This window comes from Numida meleagris, chromosome 5 (genome assembly GCF_002078875.1).
Source record: "Numida meleagris isolate 19003 breed g44 Domestic line chromosome 5, NumMel1.0, whole genome shotgun sequence".
NCBI lineage: Eukaryota > Metazoa > Chordata > Aves > Galliformes > Numididae > Numida > Numida meleagris.
In genome coordinates this window covers 32,611,705-32,636,604 of record NC_034413.1, presented here as the reverse complement: position 1 = coordinate 32,636,604, position 24,900 = coordinate 32,611,705, and the positions used below count along the sequence as shown (strand labels likewise).

Below are 24,900 nucleotides of genomic sequence, written 5' to 3'. Positions count from 1 at the left end.
GGAGTCCTCATGTTTGGGGTGGGCATTTTGGATCCTGTGGGAAGTGCTGGGAGCTACTGTCCCTGCTGGATAGACATTTCCTTCTCTAATGCCTTGAGTTTATCCTTCGTGATCAAAATACAGTGTTGCAAACACGAAGAAGTAAAATATATTTTTTCTGCTTTATACTTTAGACTGTGCTTTACTTCCCAATCCCTACAGTACCAGAAAGCCCGAGAAATGCTTACTTTATGCTCGAAGGGCATTTTTTGTAAATACTCTTCTTTTCTCTTTCAGATCTGGGGCTGGATCAGTTTATAGTGAAACGCTATGATGGGAAGGTAAGCACATACACACTTAACAGTCTAATGATTCAATAGGGTTTTTTAACTTAGAGTCCTGTACTTATTAACTGCACTTAGGAGTGAATTAAATTATTGTCTTCTGAGGTTTTATAGCGTTGTAGTGTGTTTGATATAGTGACAGTGAATAAGAGATTTTTTTTTTTAAAGGGAGCTTAATGTCATGTTTACAGTCAAAATATTGCTGCCTCTTAAGAACTGGTATGCCAGAAAATTCTATGTTGTAATCACATTTCCTTGCTGCTTCATTATGACTGAGCCCTATGAACTGTGCCTTCTCAGGAAAAACTCACCTGACCTTTCCCTTCCAGCTTGTCTCCAGGTTCCTGGAGACACTAGATTGTTTCTGCATCCCAAGCACATATTCCACTGTCTCCCCCACATCAAATACCTCTGCTTCATTCCCCTTTTGAACCCTAGGTCCTTTCCACAGTGGCACACAAATGCTCTGGATGTTTGTGGTGTCATGAAACACGTCGGTAAATTGCTGAGCATACTCTGTAGTTTTGTCTGCCTGTGTAATGGAGCATGTGGCATCCTGCTTGTTATTATGCAAACTGAAGACCCAGTTAACCCCACCATAATCCCCACTGCGTGGAGGTAGCTCTGGCCCTAGGACTACCAGCCCATGCTGACCTAACGCAGATAACTGCAGGTTAGTTAATTTTCCATTTTTCACTGTGAGCACATACTGTTACCTTGGCTTCTAGCAATGTTTTCATTCCATCTGCATCATCTGAAAATAAAGCTTCTGCTTTTCCAAAGAGAAGTAAGCATCTCTGATCCCCTCCTTGCTGAAGTGATATACCTGACATGTCAGGCGTTTCTAGGAAGCCTTGACAGAGAAACTTGCATTTAAAGACTCACATAAACACAGTGTGGGCTGAGTGCATGCGGTTCCCTCCCATGCTTGGTGTTTAGTAGGGAAAAGTAAAGAAATAAGGTGATCAGATACCTGGGGTCCCTGTCATCTGTGCTGTACAATGTGTGCTTTCCCAGGCAGCAAAGCAGGAGCTGACTTGAAAACAGACAATTGCAGGGTATTGTTTTGGCAGCTGTTCTGATGCATAAAAGTGAAGTGTGTTGTGAACACTTGTTTTCTTCCGCTCCCCACAACCATGATGTCTGCTTTTCGTGATTTAAAAATAAGTACGTATTCTCTGCAAAATGTCAGATGTTTCTTCCCCCGGTTTGTAGCAGTCTGTTTTACATCAGCTTGCTTTCATCGCTTTATCTTGTCAAGCTCTCACATTCATCCCTTAGGCTTTGCATAAACAAGCGTTGCAGGGAAGGAATGCTGAAACCCACACGATTTATGCTGGTGGTTCTGTTCCGGAGCACTGTACAACCATTTCCTATCATGTTAGGTACAAGATGCAAAGGGAAACAGTTTGCTGAACTCAGCTTCTTGTTCTTTTGAGTCTCAGCACTGAGGACTTAAATCAGAACGTGTTTGCATGTGATTTACCAACAACCATTTCCTCCTCTGGGCCCTAGAGCAGAGAAACAGTTTTATCCAGCTTACGGATGGCAGTGCTGCACTTGGATGTCTGTATGCTCTGATTTGGGTGGTCTGAAAGTGAGGCAGCAGGTTTAGGGTGTTGTAATGGTCTTCATTGTTACCTTGTCCTGGGACCTGTTTTACTCACGGCCTAATAACACTCTAGAAGCGGTTTGCTATTTTGAAAATGAAGAAAGAGAGGCTCTTGTTTGTTTAGCTGTCTGCTTAAAGGTGCCTTGGGGCCTACTAAAGCTGGCCTTGGTTGTTAGGGTGGTGGTAACGTCCAGGTGAGGCAATCGTTTGAAGAGATCATGAAATAAGTTGGCCTTGGCTCTCCCTCAGTAAAGAAAAGCTGACAGCAGATTGATCTGTCTTGATAGCATCTTATTTCTCATTTTGTTGATTGCTGTGGGCTTCAGTTTAAAACAGACCTTACCCTGCCAGGCAGCACTCAAGGTGCTGCAGGACCAACCCTCATTCAGGTTCAAGTTGCAGAGCAGCACCCAAGGGATCAACTCCTTCTGCGCCTCTTCCTTCTTGCCTGTGTCCAACTCCTGCTTCCTCTCGAGAATCAGAGCCTCCTCTGCATGGGGGTGGCCTTGCTCAGCTGTGGCTCTGCCTGTGTGAAGATGCAGTTCTTACCCTTTCATTTCATGCATGGGCAGAGAGAACGAGCTTGTACAACAAGCTGAGAGCCCATTGTTCCCTTAAGCATCCCTACAGATGTCACATGGGTGTAATGGGGCTTTTGGTACAGGTATGCACTCCAAGCAACAAACTTCTGCACTGGTAATTTCCTCTTCATTTTTGGAAGAGGAGTATGTAAGTATTCAGACAAGAGCAAACTATGCTCCTAAAAAGTGCAGGGAATATGCAAGCTGGATACTGGCTGAAGAGCAGAAAAGAGAAATAATTCTGGTTCCAAGCAAAGGTTTCTACCCAGGGTTGCATGTAAGTACTCATTTGGAAAGATATTCAGTAAAAAAGAATAGAAACAGCTGTGCAGCCGGTTGCATTTTCATTGTATATTAGAGGACCAAGTTTAAAGTGTTGGTGTGAATTTCGAGCTCAAATGGTTGAGATTGAAATGCCATGCCATTAATATGCAGATATGAGCTGTTCTTCTCAGAGAACACATTTTATTTACTTAAAATTGTAATCAGAGCAGCTGAATGATGTGCAGTGATTGGAACTGATAGTGCCAAAGGACTTTTGGAGCGATGTGCCTCTATTGTCGTTGTATTGGGTTTCTGAAGCATCTTGCTGTGCATGTGATTGAATGCCATAGTGAGAATACAATGCCTCTTTTTTACCTCTTCCTGCTCTTCCTTAGTGATGATTTAGAGAGGGGCTGGAGAGGGAAGTGAATGTACTGCCTTATTAATGGAACAATGCTCCTGTCATTTGATCCTAAATGCTTTTCCCTCACTCATTTTGAGACAAAAACCCCAGAGATGCTCATACAGTGCAAATCTTTGGTCAGATCTGTTTCCCAACACGACCCCATCCTTTTCTTTGCCATCCTGAACGTGCAGGGAGGCAGCTCTGTCCCTGGCTGTTTCTGTCTGTGCTTCTTTCTCTCCCAGCTGACCTCTGGAAACGGAGGGAAAGAGGCCTTGATTCCTCTTCATTCAGTGGGGGACAGAGTGTTCCAAGTGTTCATCATATTGAGCCTGAGTGCCATTTAAGCACCTTCCCCCAGCAGGCATGTAGGCTGATGGTGGAGTTCTAGTGACAAGGCTGATGTGAGACCAGACAGATTCCAGCTTGTAGCTCTAAATACAATTCCTCCTCTTGCATTTTGTCATATCATAGAATGGTTTGGTTTGGAAGGAACCTTTAAGATCATCTGGTTCCAACCCCCCTGCTATAGGCAGGGACACCTACTAGACCAGGTTGCTCACAGCTCCATTCAGCCTTGCCTTGAATGCTTCCAGGGAGGCGGCCCCCACAACCCATCTGGGTAACCTCCAGATGTCTCACCACCCTCACAGTGATGAATTTCTTCCTAATATGTAGTCTAAATCTACCCTCTTCTGGTTGACAGCCATTTCCCCTTGTCCTGTCACTACCTGCTCTTATAAAAAGTCCCTCCCAGCTGGAGGCTGCTATAAGGTCCATCCAAAGCCTTCTCTTCTCCTCATAGGGGAGGTGCTCCAGCCTTCTGATCACTTTTGTGGCCCTCCTCTGGACCCACTCCAGCAGTTCTGTGTCCTTCTTGTGTTGGGTGCCCCAGAACTGGACATAGTACTCCAGGTGAGGGCTCACGAGAGCAGAGTAGAGGGGTGCCCATCAGCAAAGCACTCTGCTCATTGGTGCTGAAGGAAAAATATCTTGTCCCTCCTTGTTTCACTTTCTTTGAAGGTGTCCCTCTTGTTAGGAGTGCAGTCCTGCTGAACTTCAGAGCACTGTTCCCCAGCTGCATTCTGCTCATCAGAGCTTCAGAAGGAGCACTTTGGAGAGTGGCATGAAGACTTCCTTCCTGCATCAGACTTTCAAATTAATGTCTTGTACTTTCATCACTCATTGCTTGCATTCTTGCTTAGCAAGTTGATAGTGATAAATAAGCTCTCACATTACTAAACAGAATTCTGTCTCATAGCACCTGTAAGTTGCACAGGCTTCACTGATGTTGTGTGCATGTTACAGATGTAATTTAAAAATTTCCTTTTCCGTGCATTGTTTAATTGCTGTTCCTTTAGCTTATGCATTAATGATTGACAAGCTTAATGTCCTAGAGAAGCGATCCTGTTAGTGGTATTCCTCTGAAGCAGTCTGCATATCCACCCTGCTCCAAATCACGCCCTGCCACCTGTGCAGACAGAGGACCCACTGCTCAGCATGGTCCCCATCCTGGTGACCCCGAGCAGGGAGTTTTCAGCAGTGCAGCCTGGTATAAACATAAGAGTGAAGGCAGGAAACTGGTGTGGTGAGCGCACAGCATAGAAAAAACCTAGCTCGCTTATTAGTTTGGTGCTGAATAAACTTGACTTGCCCTTTCTGCTCTTCTGTGGGAGAAATGTCTTGCTGCTGCTTAATACGAACAAAAGGCTGCAACCTCCCAGCAGCAGCTTACCCTCATGCTATGATTGCTGCAGCAAGCAATTAGAGAGGCTTTCACTGCCCTCTAATTAAACTTAGAAATTAAGTGCTTCCTGCCAGCATTTATGTTCACATCTCTAGATGTTTTGGGATGCTTGAGAGAAATGCAGAGCGATAACAAAATGAAGGCAAGGGTGAATACTTCTGATGGTTTCCGTACCTCTTCCTGAAAGAAATTTTCCCCCTCTGGATAGCAGCAAGTCAGTCCCTACCAGAGAAAGTAGGGCTGCTTGTAGCATGCAGACATCCATTTCAGTCCTTATTGCTTCCCAAAAGGAAAGGGGGATTGTTTTGATGCGTGTCTAGATGTTCTAACTGCTGACTTGCATTACAAGTTCGTGTTCTCTGTGTTATCCTGGTAATTTGTTCAAAATGACATGGTGTTTTTGTGTTGGTTTCTTTTACATTCTCCATTGAGATTGAAGCATAAGGACAGAAGAATCAGGTAAAGACCGCTACAACATCTGAAACTCACTCCCACTGTGAAGAGCCTCTCTGTACCACAAATAAATCAGTCATCCAGGTGGCAGGCTTGTGTAAGGGACCAGAGCAAGGTCTGGCCTCAGCTGTGTTTATCTGCTGAGCTCCTGTCACTGGTGTGTGTGTCCATGGAAGAAGAGCTGCCCTGGAAGTAAGCCTTATAGAGCTGCTGGGAGGCAACACAGGAGGGAGATGTCATGCCAGGTGATGGAAAGGGCATCTCTGGAGCCTGAAAAAGTGAGCTCAGGAAAGGTCTCCATGGAAAAGACTGGAGGAAGGTGGACCGTCTTTAGTATAGATTTTTCTGGTGAATCAAAGGACCTTGATGCTAATTTTGGAAATGAAGGAAGAGGGCTTTTATGCATTAGTTTGAATTTCTGGGTTCCCTCTGCTCATATATGGGCATGAGACTTTTGCACCAGAATGATGTAAGCTGCTGTGGACCCCTGCTTGCAGCAGGACAAGCTTCAAGTCCTGCTTTGGTTCAGGGGCCAAGCACTGGATCATGTTCAAGTGCCTCTGTTAACATCAGAGGTACTGATGTTAAGTGCCTCTACTCAAAAGGATGCAGTGTGAAGTGTGTGAGCCCTTAATTTAATGAGCTCATTAGCTGAGGAAGATCCTCAGAGCTTTACCTTAGGTGTAATGAAACGGTTGAGGAGTCCTGTGAATTCAGCTGTATGAGGTCCTGCTGATGTATTTGGTAAGAGCATTTGAGGTGCTGGTGTAAGCCAGCAACAGCTAAAGCTGCTTGTAGCTTGGAGATTCCTCGAGGCGTTCATATAGCTTGTTCTGTAATCCCTGCGAAATGTCAGTGTCTAATTTCAGATTTCCTGCTTTTAAATTCATTCCGCTTCTGATCCTGCTTAGTGCTGGTTGTGTTTACATTACAAGCAGGAGGCACCTCAGGTAGGTAATAACCTCACTCTTCTGTATGCAAGTTCCTCTACCATTCCCCGAAGTGTTCCAACCAGCCAGCAGGGAGAGTTCTTTCCCGTGGCTTGGGGAAAGCAAACAGGGATGCTGCTTACTGCAGGTAATCAGCAAACCTGTGAGCTGAGCTGAGTGCTTTCTCTCTTTGCTTTCTTTGCTGACACTGCTGCTCATGTTTGTGGGTTTCTTTCCTCACTGGCTTTCTCTTTCTAGCCAAACTTGGCCCTCAGCTGCTGTGGTTGGCTATTTTGAGTTACTTCTGTGTTCCGTACTGCCTTCTCCTGTGTGGGGGTCACTGGAACCTGTGTGACACTGAACTGCACGTTCTTTGTTCCTTTTTGGTAAAAATGAATCTTATCAAAGAAAAGGCTTAGTTGCTTCTAACATAGGTAAATGCATGGCACACAAACATCCCTGTGGACTCCTGGGTTGCTTTACTTCCACATGCAGAACACACTCCATCCCTTCCTACCTCTTCTACCAAACCTCCAGGGCAAACTTCAGTTTTAAGGGAGCTGTCCCTGCTGTTGCCTTGTACTACTAACTCTGTTGCCCATTTTCACAGGGCTCATTTGGCAGATCCTGTTAAAATGCTCTGGTTGCTCTATGTGTTCTTTCATTCTGGTTTCCAGGTATCCAGCGGGTGTTTCTTCTGGCTACTAATCTGTGATACTTGTGTCTTTATTCTAATGATGCTTTGGTTTTGGTGTAACCGAGCGTTCCCTCATTTTCTTCCCTTTTCTAACCCTCTCCCCTTCCACCAGGATTTCTGGCAGGTACAAAGCAGACAGCATGTGCTTTAATTACTTTGTGCTTCAGACCTCATAATGTGCACTTCTCATGTAAAAGGGACAGTGTATGCTGACCCCTTCTCCCTGCTCCTGTAAGAAATAATCCTGAACTCATTCTCCGTGAGACCTGACCTAAAGGATTTATGGCCAAACGCCCCAGTTTAGGTTGTTGAGAACTCAGTCCTCTGGGGATCTCTTAATGGCAATGCTGAAGTCTACACCTTCCTGTCCTCTTGTTTTCTTGCTGTCTTTTGAGGCCTCTGACGTTTTTGTTTGTTTCAATAGGCAGCAGTAGGCTGTCTCTGTTGGAAAATGACATTTTCTGCTTGAGGCCGTGGAATTATTTTTATTCTGTGAGAAAAGACAGGCATTTCACTGGCCTAAGCTCGTAAAATGCTTGAGGGAAGCATTGGGTGTTTGACTGCGTGTGAATTTGGGGAAGGTGCTTTTTGCAGACTTTCCTGATTTTTTTTTTAAAAGATACAGAAGTACGTTGGGTGAACTACGTTCAAGAACAGGGTAGCAAGAACTAGAGTTTGTAAAAGGGCTTCTAGTGGCTTTGCCCTCTAATTTTGTGAAATTAATGAAACTAGTTTACCCTGTGCTTTCACACGGGATTTTTTGGTGGAGGAAGAAGGTGATATTCTAAACATGGCACATGAATCTTTGCAATGTGGGCTGAGATGCAAAAAGGCAGTACTGTGTCTTCCAGCCAGAGACCTAAGCGTTCATTGGCATTCCAATTCAGAAGCAGGATTTGGGACATGGAGGGCCTCCGTTCAGTCCTCCCCCACCAAATTTCTGTGACAAACATGTCTGTGCTCCTACAGGCACCTCGTGTCCGTGCATTTCCCAAGCACTGCCTGCCCTTTGTGCTTAATAGGGAAAAAAAGTGTGTGGTTATGTAACAAAAATAGTTCAGGGCAGCAGCAGTTGGGCAGACCTGATGCTGGAGGTGAGTCCCAGCTGTACGCCAGGCAGCGTGAGAAGGGCCACTGTGGGAAGAGCAGGAACAGAAGAGCTTCATCTCCTGTAGGTTTGGGTAGAAAACGTCTGGAGCTCAGAGGTTTGTCTTCAGTACTGAGGGCTTTTCTCTTCCCCTGTGTGAAAAATAATCCATGTCTGCAGATGTTCCTGTTTGAGAGATTTGGGGGAACTTGCATCAGCTGCTAATATGTGTAGTCAGTAAAGTTTAAATATTTCCTCAGAAGCTATTGCTAGCCATTATAGCCAAAACAGTGGCCATGAATGAGTTAGCTCATTTGATTGAAGGAGCATGGGATGTACAACCCCTTTCTGGCCCAAGAGCGTGGCACTGCAGCGCAGGGAGCATCGGTGTAGACTGTCCCTTTTCAGAAGCATTTCCTTTCTGCTTTCCTAGCAGGGGTTCCTCCTCCTGTGCATGACTGGGTGTGCTGCCTGCCGAGGGTCTGGAAAGTCTGTGTCATTTCTCTTGGTCATTCCAAACGCTGGCCTTGTGTTTCAGGTGCCGTTTGTTGCAAGGGGATGAATATTTCCAGCCTGGCTGGAAGGAGCGAATGCAAATCTCTCTTTCCAGTCTCAGGAGACCACCCGTACTAATAATTGATGCCTAATTCTTCATTCTCTGTATGTGTCCAAATTCAAATTTGGAAAGATGTATGCAGAACAACCTCATCTATGCCCAGCTGTGTATCTGTGTCTCCTGTGTGTGTAGGCAGATAAATAACCCCATAAGTAGCGAGTTTAAAAGCTCTTTATTAAAATGTGCTCATGAAAGGTCATAAGCTGCAGTATTTACCAGGCAGTCACAAATTATCCCGTGCTCTGACACCACCCTGATTTGCCATGCAGAGTCTGTTTGCATTTACCCATGTTAATACTTAGAATTCATAATAAATCATCTGGAGTCATTACTGATGATACCATAAACTTCTCCGCTGGTTTATTATTATTACTGAGTTCCTTTCATGGGCTGTAGTGACTTAGTTAGTGTTCACAACCTAAACACCTTTTTTTTTCTTTATTGATATGAAGTCCCAAGTGCGCTGTCTGAAATGACTTATTTCACATCCCCATTCTAAAGCTAGCTTTTAAAAAAGCCTTAAAGCACTCTGTTCCCCCTCAAATTCTTTTTTGTCCTTGTTTCCTAGCACAGGGACCTGCCCTGCCTTTTTCCCCACAGGGCTTTGGAACACGGAGGCTCTGTGTTTCCATCTGCTTCTGAAAGCCTTTCTATTTCTTTCCCTTTTCTTGTTGCGGGCATGAGGTGCCAGCATGGGTTGTATCATGAAATTTCTAAATTAATGGCTTTCATTCTGTAAAGCTCCTGTTTTCAGAAAAATGAACAAAAATAAAGAAGTCCCCTCGATTTCAGAAGCTAGCCCAGCATTTGGATGCAGACAAAGTTCAGTATTGTCAGTGGCTGTGGCAAGATTGCCTGCAGTTTGCCTTGGCATTTCTTGAAAGTTTTTCCTTCTCTTGCTTTCGTGATGGGCTAACGCGGTGCTGCAGCAAGCGCCTGCACAGCCATTTCCCAGGTGGAAGCGACTAGGTCTGTCCCTGCCAGCCTCTGCTGCCCCGCAGGCTCTGGGAAGGCAAGCTGGAGCCTCCTCACTGCACGTTTACATGCGGTACAGCTCGGTGAGCTGCCTGGGGCTGAGCAATGCTTTTAAAGTTGTCAAACAATGCCGGTGGTAGGTACTAAAGGCCATTCAAAATGCATTCATTAAATGGGCTGTCCAATAAACACAATGGGAAGATTTGTTCTGCCAGCAGCAGTGGAGGGCTCCTAATAGGCTTTTATTTGCAGGGATGCTGTCTGCTGAGTTAAACCCCTAAGTGTCAAGCTGGATGCCAGCATGATTAATGGTGCATTATCTTTATACATACTGCTTAATTTGGTGTTCACGAGTAGTATGTGGTTCTCCCCGCTCCCCCCCCCAAAAAAAAAAAAAAAATTCCCAGGCATACCATTTTGACTGTGTTCAGTTTGTGGATTAGCAAGAGTTTATAAGGAGGATAAAAATAGGGTAGAGATTGACATGAGATTGCAGGGGGTTGCTCTCTATAAAATCCACCTTGGTCACATGCTCTTTTAGATGCATGTTCATTTTTGAGATGCATATCCCCAAAATGCAAGAATACAGAAGGTCACCTTCACCTTATGAAACCATAAAACTCAGGACAGACCTAATCAGAGAAATTTTAAACGCATGTATTGAGAAAACTTATAGCGCGAATTGTTGGAATCCCCTACTGTGAAACAAAACTATTTGTTTCTATACCAAGCACACTGCATTTCTAAACTTCTTTTCCTCTGTCTATTGTTAACCATAAAAGAAGTGTATAAATAGCTGTCTTTTAACCGTTTGCATAACTGAGGGTGGTCAGTTGGGACTGAAAGAGAATTGCTTTGCAGCAAGCTGCCTTCACTATTTGAAACGTTCACGGTTTTGTATTTCTCAAGTAATACTGGGAACTTTCAGATGTTTTTTTAAAAAGGAATGAACTCGGTATGATGTTGATAAGAGATGGTTATGGCTCACCTGAAATTCCATAGTAATTCACAAGATTACTTTCTGATTCTAAAGAAATGCTCATCTTGCATGCACTGCCATTTGTTTTGTTGGTTCTGGAAGGCATAAGTCACTGGTGGGTGATGATGTGGGGTTGATGACTTCCCGAAGGTTGGCTGCACAGAGTACAAGGGCGATTCTGAAACACAAATGTGTTACGTGCACAATGCACGTTTTCTTCTCCAGACTGGAGCACACTCTGTCAGCTTGAAGCGACTTACCAAGTGTATGTTCTTCCCAAAGTGGCAAGTCAAGTGCTGCTCATGAAGGAGTTCTGAAACGCAGAACAAAGTGGATCTGCAAGGATTTTGCTGATACAGCTTCCTAGCTGCAGTGAGGAGCGCAGAACAAAACCAACACTCGCTGTTTGCATCCTTCTCCAGATTTGCTTAGTTCAGTATTGAACAGGCTGAGTGTGTCCTTTGATCTATTAACCATGAACTCATGCCAGCGATTCTGGCTCTGTGTGGCAGAGTTGGCCAAGGGCTCCTGTACCTCCCCTGGCACCTTTCACTCCTCATTCACCCATGGGAAAACCACTTTGTCACCCAAAGTAAAGGTGACATTTAGCAAGCAAAGGAAGGAACAAGCGTGTTTTCCAAATCCTTTGTACCTGGAAACTTTGATCCATCTTGTGTATGTTTGCCTGTGCTTGGGAGCTGCACTGTGCACTTGGCTTGAGGGATGCTCTGGTAGTTGATCAGTTCTGGGGCAGAATATGTGAAATTTTGCTACATCTCTGGGTGCTTTGCTTGTTTGCAGCCTGTGCATCACGCAATCTGGGGGGTTGCAACTTGTGGCATTCACAGGCACTTGGGGGTGCCACTCGGACGTGTGTTTAACCCATGCGACGTAAAACGGAGGGAAAACGCCAGCTATTTCATGAGAGATGCTTGTTTCTGAGCTGCTGTTTGCTGCCTTTGTGTCTGAATTGGAAGGTGCACAACAAGCTTGGCATTTTGAAAAGCTACTATTTGTTTTACCTGCTGTTAGTGTTTAGAGATACTGTAGGAGAATTTACCTGACTGTGTGTACAAAGTTATTTCACCACAACTGGCAGTTTGTCACTGACCTTACACAGCTGTGCTTGGGCTGAAATGAATGGTATATTTAGCTTGCTTTCTTTTGCAGCTGTTAATGGATATGTGTGTGCTTGCCACAGGTTCACTGCCTGATGGCAGGAGACATCACAGCTGTAAACCCTTCCCCTGCCCTGCTCACTTGCACATGCTCAGCTTAGGGTACGCTTGGGGCAGCACTGAGTGGTTTTAACCAATTATTCTGCTTTGGAGAATAGGCTTAAGATGTAGAAAATCATTACACTGAAGATGTCTGACTTGTAACCAAGCACTCTGAAAACTCACTTTGTGCTGCAGGTTGTGCCCCCCACAACAGGCCTGGTAATGCAGGCAGCGTGACATGCTGCCTGGCTGGGAAGCCTTAGCTCACATGCAGTGTGTATTTAAAATGCATGAATAAGTGAAATCCACCTGTTGAGTATTTGCCTTTTTTGATTAACATTTTCCTCTGTTAATTAACCATCACCCATCTGTGAAAGCTCAATTCCTTTGTGTCCAGCCAACAGTACGGACTCAGTGCTGGAGGTTTTCAGCTGGGACACATTCACTGGTCTGCTCTTGCCCTACACATCTCACAGAATACCAATTGCAGATCCTCTTCTATTCCCAAGCAGCGTTAAACTGACGTGAGCTGAGGCATCCCAATTCTTGCTGTTGTTCTGTTATGGGTGTCTGGTTAGGGGAGCACCTGCAAGACTCGGGGTATGTGAGCTGACAACAGAATGTCAGCTTAGCCTAAATTCACTTGTCGCTGAGAAAAGGGTTGACTGATCATTTTTTTTCCTCTATGAGGAAATATAAATCATGAGAATATGGTCTGTAAGGTAGGGAGAAGAAAAAGATGCTCTCAGCCTTTCCCATAGTGGAGAGGGCTTCTATCCTGCTTCATGGAAAGCAATAAAGCCAGAAAAAAAAAAATGGGAGAGCTGTGTGTTTTCCAAACTTGGATCCTCCAAGTGAGCTGTTGTTGCGGCAGCTTAGCTGCACTTAACTTACCTGCAGAAGGTCAGTGGGAGCAATGTTCTTTCCTCTTAGCGGCAGGCAGGTTGGGCACTGCTATGGCAGCATATGTTCCTCTTCTTCAGGTTCTTGACAGGTAAATACTTAAAAAAAAAAAAGAAAAAAAAAAAGACTTTTTTATTGACTCAAAGTAAGATGCAAATGAATAAATGCTTCTCTCTCCCATCTGTCTATAAACCTTTACATTTCAGAGTGCAGCTGACTTAGTATCCTTTTTATTGTTATTCTATGGATCTCATTTTTAAGCTTACAGAGACTCATTTGAGCAGTTCACTAGCTGTGTATTTTAAGCACAGAAGTGGAACCCTTGGAAATTAAAAAAATCAACTTTTGGAACTTCTTTGTGGAGTCCTAGAGCAAATGAAGCAGGTGGATGCTAGCAGCTAGTATATAGTAAATTCTGCTGAAGGTGATCAGGGCAATAAATCACATGAGCAGGTGAGATGCAGCTGATAGCACCACCAGGGAGCAATAGCAAAAAACTGATTTTCTCATTGATCCTTCCTTCAGTCTTAAAGAAAGCCAGGTGTTGTTTTTGTCCTTAATGTGTTTGCTTGAAGGCTGCTTTGCATGGGAACCACCTTGATGGGAAGGGGGGGCAAAAGCCTTTTAGTAAACGATGCTTCAACCTGATATCCTGTAAGCATAAATCACTTACTTTGCATGAAATGAATGCTATTAATGTTGTCTGCTGTAAGAGATGCACCTCTTGTTAAATTCCTGTGGTACTCCTGAGAGCAAATGAAGAGCTGCTGTAAAGAGTTGTGCTTGATCAATAGAGTTGAACGCTTTTCCTGAAAACTGTATTTTTGTCTCTTTTCTTGTGATTTCCGAGCCAGATACGGGTTAAATTTTCATCTAAATTATTAGCTGAACTCATCCCCAATCTGCTGCCACCTGTGATGGTGAGTTCTCTCAAAAACTGGGCCAGATGAGAGACGCCGGCTGCAGCCTCGTGGCTCTGACCCCAGGGGCGAGGTGCTAACCCTTGCTGGGATGTGGCCCCAGGCTTCGTAGCAGCCCCTGGTCCAAGCAACCACCTGGTTGCTTCAACACCTTCTTGCTCTTCGCAAGTCTAACCGTTCAACTTGATGTTATGTTTTGTCTGCTTGTTGTATTGTTGGTTAACCAGTTTTCTTTCCTTTATCTTGTATATGATGGGATCTCCGCTAGACAGAGGTAACGGTGGGGGACAGCTGTGGAGCTGGGCCCTCGTGTGGTGGTGTTTGTTGTTGGTTTTCCTAAAGCTGATCCTAAATTCAGCCTGCCTTGACCACGCTTCTATGCTTGCATGATCTGATTTCTATGAAATAACCCCATCCACGCCTGTTGTTCTTTACATTAATTTTGTTTTCCTCTGTGTGTGAGTGCCTCCTCCTGCCATGTTCTTAAAATGGGTCACCAGTGTGGAATTCAGTATGCAGCTCCTAACAGTTTTATGGATCCTTTTCAGTCTTTGAAGCTTCAGCGGACCAAAGTGGCTTGGATTTTTAGCTTAGTAAAGGAGATCAGGTGATAAAATGTGATATTTTCTATTAAAACCTCAGCGTGTTGAAAAAGAAGTGGAACAAGGAAGTCAGAGTATGATTTTGGTCCTGGTCCTTCTCAGTGAGCTTGCTAAACCCACTCCTGAACTGTGTGCTTCTGATAGCTCCAGAGTTCCAGTAAATTTGATCATACTCCACATTCATGTGAAATAGATCTTCCTTGGCTACTACTACAGAGTACAACTAAAATGAAAATGCTGTTAATGAAATCTGATAATTTCCTTTGGAAAGCCTATGTTCTCAAAGATCTCATTTACACAGCACTGTATTCCCTCAAAGATTCAGGCAATGTTAAGCAAAATTGACCTAGTTTATCTGTATTTCAGCTAGTCTTAACCAACTGTTGTGCAATTCCTTATCCCTGATTTGAGATAGGGAAGCACTGACCTTTGCAGACCAATTCTGACAGATTTGAAGGCTGGAAAAGGTCCGCTGAATATGAATGGTGACAGTAGGGGTGAGTGTACGTGAATGGCTTGGTGGTAAGGACGCAAAGCAAGCCTTCTGGTTCTGTATTTAATCGATTGCCTTATTTTCTCTTTTTGGGATGGGGTCGGATGAACAAGTAGAAGTTGTCTCAGGAGCGAGAGAAGTTTGCTGATGAAGACAGCATATTTTATGCACTTGGAGAATGTGGACTCATTTCTTTTTCCGACTACATTTTCCTCACGACAGTCCTTTCCAGTAAGTACAGTTTTTTTCTTTGCAATTACTGCTTTTGTTGAAGTTTTGGAGGTTTACCAGCGATAAGTTTTCCCTTGTACTCTGCATACATTTCCCTAAAAGGGGCTGGTGATTGCTTGAAACATGAGCTGGGTCAACAATTGCCATTGCTTCATCTCCCTCAGATTTAGCTTCAAGTAGTTCAGAAAGATGAGCGGATCAATGACTTCCAAAGTAGTATTTCTTATTTAAAAACATGGCTTTTTCTGGAACGGGTCCTTTGACCTACTGTTCAAAACTGTAAATGGACAGATGTTCTTGAGTTGTGTTAACTATATGATACTGCTGTGTTTAGATGAACTGTACAAACTCTTCTCCAGCTGTATTTGGTAAGCTCACACTTGTGCTGGATGTAATCTGATGAGAAGTTAGTCAGTTTACATTTCAACAAGCATCATTAGATACTTTCTGTCTTCTCTCACTGCTGTGCTTGACTTACATTCGTGGTATTTGTGTGATCTGCTGATCTGTCCCAGCAAAGCTTTCTGCTCTCTGAGTGCTGGGACTTAGGTTTATTTTGTTGGCAAGGAAGGGTGAAGCTGAAGCCTTTGGTGATGTCGAATGGCATTTCTAACCTCTGCTCATGGGGAAAGCAAGGACATCTTTGTGAAACACCTTGGGAGGTGCCATATCACCAGAAAAGAAGTCAACAAATTCCTCGTTATCTTTCAGTCCCGTTGGAAGAGAACAATGCCACTTTCCAAATGAACGGAGACAGTTTATTTTCAGACTTCGAAAAATGTTTATATGTGTTGGCAATACACAATTATAGGACCAAACTTTTATTCCATATGATGAAGTTATTAAAACCGAAATCCTAGTACTTGGCATTTTACTCTAAATCCCCACTGCTGCCTGCTTTGTGCTTTTCTTGGAGTCAGTCGGGTGAGTCACTGGCATTCTTTAGAAGCGACAGGTGCTGTATTTTTTCCTGTGCTCTTCCATGCTGTAACATGGGCAAATGAAAAATGCAGCCCTTGGTCTGCTGAATGCCTCGCTCTGGGGGCTCTGTGATGGGACGGGCTTCAAGGTCCTGTTTGTTGTCACCCTGCCCTGGCAGGGCAGGCTTGTATGTGACCTTCGTGTTGCAAAAACAAACATGGATACATAACGCTGCTCTGAGCCAAGGATTTTCCTTTGGATTTTTAATCTGCATCTTTGAGTCTCAGAGCTGACTCAAGATTTTTGCCGTTCTTTTCTTCTATTAGTCCAGACTGTGCCAAAATTATCTGAGGTATTTTCACTTTTATAGTGAGGGCTTTTAATTCAAGTCTCTGCAGATGGCAGACCCAAACCTATAGTATCGCATTACTGAATGTGGCTTAGCAAGCATTGCCCTTATCTTTTTATGGCTGCACCAGTTGTTGTGAACAAGCTGCTAAGCAAGTATGCACTGTGCCAAACAAACTGCGTGTGCTTCCACAGGCAGCAGAAATAAAGACAATTTCTTCTTGCTTTTATTTAATTTCTTTGTTATGAGAATAAAACAATTTACCACCCTGCACTAGAGTAGCAGCCAGCCTTGTGTTAAAGCGTTGTGCAGGCAGGATGGTTTTCCTCTTTTATTCTCAGGCTGTTAAACATGTCCACAATTACTAGGGGATCAGACTAACAAGAGGAGACAGAATTGGGTGGTTTGTGCTTTGAAGAATGATGCGAAGGGCAGGCAGGGTAGAAAATTCTGTGAGGAGGAAAAAAGAAAACATTCCAGGATTTTTAGGCTCATTTTTGTGTTGGTTTGTCCTTCAAGAACCATGCTGAGTGGCTCTTGAAGATAGAGGACCGTCTCCAGAGCTGCTGTCAGACAGCAGTTCCCCCCGTGAAGGCTTGTGCTTTCATTTTTAAAGCATTTGCTTTTCATAAAATAAAACTAAACCTTGCCCTTTTGTGAAGATAGAAATCGCCTGTTACGCCACTCTACCTTTTCTGCTCTCCTGGTAGTAAACATACCTTGCAGGAATCCAGTAGTGCTTGGTTTTCCTTCTAGGAATGAAGTAAAATACAATGAAGAGAATGTTTCTTGAACCTGAGAGTTCAAGATGACTCAAATGTTGAGAATGTATTCAGACAGGAGGGAGCTGTAGATCACATAAAATAGTTAAAAGTCACAAAATACTGAAAAGGGAGGATGGTTTATTGAGCAATAAAGGTGCTTAGAAGGGGACAATGAGGTCGAGTATGTGTGGTGGGAGGAAGAGATGTTCCTCTGCTGTGCTCAGAAGTCACAGGAAGACATCACTGATGATCTGGATTGGCTTATTGAGCTCAGAAGGATGCTAACCTTTGGAAACAGGAAACCAAACGGACTGGAGGGCTGCATCTTGTTGTGCTCATTGGGGAGGTGATGCCCAGTGAGTGCTGGGGTGGCTCATGCCTGTCCTGCACTCCCTGTGCCCATCTCCTTGCCCTTACTGAAGGTGCTGCTGGGCTCTGCTAGAGCTGTCCCTCCTCATTCTGTTTCCTTTGACTCTGTAGCTGCAGCTGAAACTCATTTTGGTTTGATTCCCTGAAATGCAGGCTGAGTATCAGCTGTTGGGGAGGGAAGGCAGGAGAGGGCTGAAGCCTTCATCTGCACGTTGCTTGCAGAGCTGTTTGCATATTGCGCATGAAATGAAGTCTGTCACCATATTCTATTTACAAGCGATTTCTCGCTTTTAGCACTGTCAGTTCTCATCGGTTGCTGCACTTCTGTGAAAATGTATTTTAAAAAAGCTAATAAAATAGCTGGCTTCAGAAAGCCAGCCTTCTATTAAAGGCAATTAGAGCTTGAATGGCCTCAGGGGGGAGAGCACGTGGCTTCTGGTGCTTCAGCTGCTCTCTGTGTTCTGGGACAGAGGTAGAATGATGAGCGGAGTAAGGGGTGTGCAGAACACAGGTGGGATTGCACCCCTTCAAGTGCCATAGGAAAGCAGACGCTGCCTCCCTAAGCAATGAGGTTTTTCCTTGTGGACTAGCAGGACAGCTGGTGGAAGGGGAGAAGGAGCTTTTTAGAGGGAACATGGCCTGTTGTGCAGGCATGCTAAAATGCCTGCTTGATTAACGGGTACTGGAAGGAGCTGGGCATTAACAGAATAGGTCAGTGGTGTTTCCATAATTGGACTGTCACAGTGTCTGGGTTTACTCCATGCGGGAAGAGGTTTAAATAATATAGGCTCATGCCAAAGGAATTGCTCCCTTGCCAGCGCTCTCAGAGCTGACCTGCAGCTGCATCCCCTGTGCCCTAAGGGCTCTGTCCAAAGCACCATGCCAGCCAGCGGTATTTCTCATTTCCCCGCTCCTTGTTCCTGGCTGCCACCCAAACTCTCGGTGCCATTGCAGGAATGGCCCCTGAGAAGTCTCTTGTGTGGGACAGATTGAATTTCTGTTGTTTTTTTTCTTTCCCTGTTTAGAAAATAAATGGCAAAGCAGCTAGCTTTGGGAATGATTTTCTGACTGCATCATGAGCCTTTTGTGGGGCTCGGCACAAAAGTGAGATCTGTAATCTTACTGATGGTGTTTTCATCCTGCAAAGCAACACCAACTGCTATACAGCTTGTTCCTGTAAGAAAAGGAAATGAGGTTGCTCCGAGTTACTAAGAATATTTGTTCATGTTAATTTTATCATTACTCTAAGCTTTCGAGCCCTTCAGTCTCCCAGTATGCATACACAGCGGTGTGGGGATGTCTTCAATCCCACCAGCCTCCTCGGTCCTTGAGGTGGTACCTATGCAGCTGTCCTGGACACAGGTGTCTCAGACTGAGAGCAAGCCAGGCAATGCAGCCAAAACAGTGCCGTTCTGGTTGGGAAGTAACATTTTTGGCAAGTTGTTGGGCTGTAAAGGTGTCGTTTTCTGCTTCCCAGCACAAAGGTAGGACTCTTGGAAAATCATCAGTTTTTCTGCTTCCGCCTCCTGTCCTAAGCATCTGCTAGTAACGGAAGTAGGATGGACTTCTGCCGTGTAGGAAAGACCTATTTCCCACTCATGAAGGCAGCACTGTATTTTAGATTTTGACTGGAGTTTGAAAATCAAATAGCTTAATTTTCTGGGATTTCAAGTCTGCCTTAAAGCTTAAATCTGTATTTTAGTGGGTTTGTATGCTAAGATTAATTCTGATGTATTTGTGTTATTTCAGTCAGAGGTAATTCTTGATTCTTCCTTGTAATAAGAAGTGACTGTTCACTGTTTACGGGTAGCACCAGTTCCAGTGGTGAGTTCCTGTAGCTTAGACTCCATGCTGCAGACTTTATTATGGTAGTTCCAAGTGAATAAATATTACTAGATTAACATTAAAAATAATAAAACTGGTTGGTTAAACCTGTGTTCATTTTCAGAAATAGAGGAGCAATTCAAGAGAAAAAATATCTGGAATATGATGATATTCCATTTTCTCTCTGTCTTGATTGTAATGAGGGTTCCGACGTCTGTTTTCTACGGGCAGTTGCTTCCTATAAGGCTTCTACTCTGTTCTCAAAAAAACATTACAGTATTTGGAGATCATTATGTACAGCTGCATTGTCAAATTCTTCCCTGCTACCTTTGTAATCACATACACTGAACTGGATACCGCTGCTGGCTGCGGTCTTGTCAGGGTGAGCTTTTCTCTGACCCCGATTCTTTCCTTCACATAGAAATGTTCCAGTTCCAACACAGAGAAAGATTTCTTGGCTAAAATGCAGAGTCAGAATAATAGCCCTACTAATTGATAAACTGAAGGGGGAAAAATCTTGCTTAATCTTTGTCGGGAGAGAGAAGGTAAGATGTTTTTAATGTGGCCTGGAAAAAACGTATATATTGCTATAGCTGTGAGGCTTTAACAGCCATCTCTGTAGATGATTTCCCTCTGCTTTAGGAGGACTTTGTTAATTTTGAGTTGATTACGAAGATGCATGTCCCCTGAAGCTGAGGAAAATGCATTTTCTTAACTTTGTGATAGATGGAGAAGAGATCGGAGTATTTAACTTCTAATAACTAGTTTTTCTCCAAATAGCTCACCAGCTGGAAGCTTGGTCTCCCTTCCCATATTAGACTTGCTTTTGGGGTTGCTGGGCTTCAGAACGGATGCTGAAGTGGTGAGCTGCTTCGTGCTGAAGTTCCCACCGAAGACAAGATGTTCCATAAGAGTGCAGGAGCAGCCAGAAGTTGTACTTTAATAACATCACCACCCCCCCCCCACCTTGGCAAATAATTTTCCAACTACATCTGAAAGGAGCCATGTTAATTCTTCTTCACCAAAAGAAATAGTGTAGTGGAAAGAGCTGCAGATTGCTGCTGGGGGGAGAGTGCTCCGGTCCTTGTAAACATTCCCTGATCAGTGCACGCGTATTAATTTATATTGAACAAATACAAATGAGTGCAGTTTGCTAAGCAAACTCCCAGGTACTTGGAGGAAAGTGATCTTGCCTGGCTGTATTTACCTTGCTGATCTTGTCAGCTTACAAGGGTGTTTGAAGTGGGTTTCCAAATACTTGGTACCTCTGAGATGGATGCTGTATAGATGTGACTGTAGTGATGTGCTGCAGGAGGTCCTACAGCAGTGGCAGGGAAAGACCTATTGAGTAATCTCTTTAAGTGTAGAGCACTGTTTTCTCCTGAAAGAGAGGAAAAGAAGATGAAACAAGCTCAAAAATAACGAAATGTGGCATTTCTCATCAGTGAGCATTTAGAGCCTTTCAGAATACGTTGCTTCTGGTGTTAGTAAATGGCAATAAAAAGCAATTGAGTGCTGCAAATTGGTCCCCTGAATAATTCAAAATAGTTAAAAATGACAGAATTGGTGTAAAAATGCCTCATCTAATTGCTTAGAGGTCCCCTGGGGCTTTGTGCTGATGGGCCAGGCGTGTGTTCTCAGCGCGGCAGCATTGCTGGTTGGTGAAGGCTGGCTGTCTTCTCGATGCTGCTGTGTGTGCCTTCTGGTCTCACTACCACGTTTCTGTTTCAAAATGCTGTATTTGAACAAATTGTTTAAGAACAAAAGTCAGTTTTAAATTGTCAACCAATTTCAAATTTAAAAATGTTAATATGAGCAGAGAGTCCTATATTGGAACTTTCCTGCTGAACTCTTAAAGCCTAGAAGTAAAGTTGGAGAAAAAATGCAGTTGCCCTGACCAGTTTCTGACTTGCTGCTACAGGGAAATGAGTTGTAATAAGAACTCTTGATTCTTCATAATGTCAGAGAGGCTTGTGAGGAGATGGCTTGCAACATCAAAGAGCTGGAAATGCAGTGTAGCACTGGGGGCAAGCCAGAAGTGGGTTTCAGATGTTAGGCAGGCTAACTGCTGCCAGTGAGTTTAATGGTGTGCAAGTTTCTGCCAACATAAGAGGAAGCAAAGTGGAAGTGGCAGAGGCTGATGTAACCACAAGTGATGGGCATGGTGTGAAAGGGCTAGGTTTAGCTGCTGTCACAGTGATTGTTTCCTAATAAATCTTGGTCAACATCATCGCGCCCAAGAGGAGAGGCAGCAGCCATCTCTCTTGGGACACATGAATATGAGCTGTCCGGGGACCAGCGGCATACACGTTGAGGAACAAGTGTTCCTGAGCAGGAGCTGGCTGAGCTCATAGCCCCTGCTGCCCTCTGCTTCCCGTGATTCACACTTGTTGGCTGGGAGAGCTGATGACAGGTACATGGGCTGGAGGACAAAACAGTCCGTCTGGCTTATTAAAGGGATGAAGTAATTGAATTTACCAATTTAAAGTCACTTTCCTGTCCCTAGAAAATAATGACCCTGCAGGATTTTGGTGCAGAACTGCTCACTTTAATGTCATTCTCCTCTGGGTCTTGTTCTTCTCTGCTCTTGGCAGTGCCTTTGGAGAAGGGAAAGGAAAGGAATGGCCTTTGTGCGGGTAGGATAAGTGCCTTCCTTTCTCTGTTCGTGCTATGTTTCCACAAGTGGAACATGGTATTATATCTCCTTTAAAGAAAAGGGGGGAAAAAAAAACCCTATGATATTTTGACGAAGAGAAACAATTTTGACCATCTCAGCATATACATTATTGTATCATGGCAGAGAAAATGGGAGGAAGAGACCTGTAAATTACTTCTCTTCTAGCAACTTGTAACTGGATTAGTTTTGTATGTTTCCATATTTCCTCATAGAGCAAATGACTTGCGGTGCAGCACTAGATTTTGGGGCTAATGAAGAGAAATGCCCACGGGTTTTCATGCAGAACTTGCAATTAAAATAAATGGAACTGGATGCGTTATTGGGAAAGCAGCTGGAAGGTTCTTAATATTGTCACTCATTGAGGAAATGAGAAATTAGTATAAATCCCATCATGACACTGCATTATTGGAGGGCTCGTGGGGTTGGCCTGTGTTAGGGGTGACCTGTCCGTGGGATCTCCCCACATGGGCAGGACGGACAAGTGGGATGTAGGCATCACTTCTGCTGCAGAATGGTGCAGGGAAGGGGAAATACCAGACAGTGTGATGCTGGGTATTGACGTGGTTACAGGGGACATCCCTCACATGGGGTGTTTTGATGTATGTGATTTAAAGCTCACGTAATGGCTTGTGTAGTGTGGGAAAACTGGAAACTCGGAGATGGTAACTGCAGGGCTGTATGTGGTGCGTATTTCACGTGGTGAGCGACAGGCCATTCCTGTTGTTGGGTTTGATGGTGTTGTACATCTTGGTAAGTCTCAAAGTGATTGGAAAACCAACCTCATTAATGTGTTTGCTTAATCTTTTTAACATGAAGTGTTCCACTTTATTATAGCAAGGGGAAAATGCAACGTAAAATCTCCTGGCCTTAAATTGAAGCTGTATCTAATGCACAAAATCCAGTTCAGTTAATTCTATATTAATTTCTTTGAGTGATTCCTCTTTGTGCCCCCATCCCCAAGAGGTACTAGAACTGAGGTGGCTGCAGAAAATCTTCCTATTTTTTGAGCACTGCAAGAGATATTAAAGTGGATGAAAACTGGTGAGGTTGAAGGGGGCTGAGCCTCACTGGTGGCCTGCATCCTGCTGCCAGCTCTGGGGGGAAGAACTTCCTTCAGAACAACAGAGGGCTGAGCAGCATTGTTTAAAGTCACCTGAGCAATAGTTAGAGCCTGGTGGATTCCCTTGGAATCCTAATGAATACCAAAATCCGTGTAGGTGGCATATATTTGAAAGTAACAGAACAAGATGTGCTCTCTTACATTAGCTTAATTTGGGGAAAAAATTATTGCACTGTTGTAGCTTTAAATGTTGATGGATTACAGAGCCTGGAATGGAAATATACTGGAATTCCTTGGGATACACAATAACAGTGCAATTTTGCTGTGATAGGTTGCTGTGAAGCTAACTTGTCAGCTTGATGCATTCACACAATTCTGGCTAGATAAACTCTAACAACACAGATGAAGTTCAATGAAAAATAAGGTGTCACAGTCTCATTTGGTTTCCAGCTGGTGATCTCCAGCTCGTGTCTTGTCTCCGTGTTATAGCTGGACTGAGACAGGGTTGGCAGTGATTTGTTTAAATTTGCACAGTGACAGGAGCTTGAGTCTGGAAGAGAATTACCCAAAGCCCTGGCCAGCTCTGCACCCAGCAGCTGCTGTACAGGACGCAGAGGGACATCAGCTGTCCAAGTACGTATTACACCATGTCCGACAAGCTTCAGCTCCTGCTACGGTGTCATTTGCTTTTGATTGCTCATTACAAATAAGAGATGATGTTTTGTTTTCTTGCCTCTTCCATCTGTAAATGGAATACATTTTGTTCAAGAAATATCTCCTTCCCCCAACAACCTCCATGTCTAGACCTTTGGTAAAAGCAGCACCATGACGCTTGTAGAGGTCCCTGAGAGCTGTGTTTTCTCCTTAAGAAGGTATTGTGAAAAGCTACTTTTGGTTAGCGTCGTTCTGAGCTTGTAACTCGTGCCTTGTTTTAAACTTGCCTCTTTAACTGGTCTTTTTTATTATGTTTCTTCAATGTAGCTCCCCAAAGGAATTTTGAAATTGCCTTCAAGATGTTTGACCTGAACGGCGATGGTGAAGTGGACATGGAAGAGTTTGAGCAGGTGAGTTGAATGGCAGGTTGACTTAATGCTGCAACATCTTAGTCATACCTGCAGCACTTCTCCACTATGGTTTTGTGGTTTATATTTGTGGTTACTGCTGGCTTACAGCCTTTTCTGCTGTGCTCTGCTCTTGTGACTTGGTTTCTGCTTTTTTATTTAAAAAGATGTAATTTTTCATTCAGCCAGAACATCGTTAAGTATAAACTTGTTTCCAGAGACTTTGTCCCAAAGGTATCTTTACAAAGTGTCACAGGTAAAGAAATTTTTTTCACTCTGCTGCTGGTATCAGAGGATTTTGATGTTACTTTCTTCTGTGGCTTTTATTGCATTTATTAGTTTTGTCTTCAGATAATAACCGGAACTAACCTACTTCAAAGAAGAATTTACCCATTTATTTCAATGTAATTGTAAAAATATTTATTGAGGGGCTGGTTCCATTAGTTTTCCTTTGCTTCGTGCAAAGTTTTGTTAGTGAAGAGCTTGCAGGCTGACTTTTTAAAGAGCTTAGCCTGTGTGTCTGATACAAGTGATGCCTTCATGTGTGGTGTGACTTATGATACTGCAGTGGTGAGAACAGATCAAAGCAAAGACCTGAGCTGCCAGTGGGGAAACTATCTATCTGACCTCTCCAGCGTTAAGGGGACTCAGCTCTTCCCTCACCAAGATTTGGAATACCAAGTTGCTACCTACCTTGTTATCTCCTCATCTACCAGAAATCCATGGGGCCCCGACAGTGTCTCTTACTCCATGTTTCTTGGGGCTGAGCATTCAATGGACAACTGGAAGATGTTGCTTCTGGGCAAAGGAGAAGACTCAGTGGTCAGAAAAAATAACCTG

The 24,900-nt window shown here is 43.9% G+C and overlaps 1 protein-coding gene across 6 annotated transcripts in view; it reads left to right on the top strand.

The window, feature by feature from the left end:
- MICU1 (mitochondrial calcium uptake 1) overlaps positions 1–24,900 on the top strand; it is a 96,496-nt gene that overhangs the window by 45,180 nt on the left and 26,416 nt on the right. For 4 of the 6 annotated variants that reach the window (XM_021400611.1, XM_021400612.1, XM_021400613.1 and 1 more), the window contains 4 exons: positions 277–320; positions 13,644–13,709; positions 14,921–15,035; positions 23,981–24,063. In XM_021400611.1, coding sequence (XP_021256286.1) covers positions 277–320; positions 13,644–13,709; positions 14,921–15,035; positions 23,981–24,063 — 308 coding nt within the window. Of the gene's footprint in view, positions 1–276; positions 321–13,643; positions 13,710–13,977; positions 13,984–14,920; positions 15,036–23,980; positions 24,064–24,900 lie in introns of all 6 variants that reach the window. The other 2 variants (XM_021400614.1, XM_021400616.1) reach the window with 2 other exon arrangements.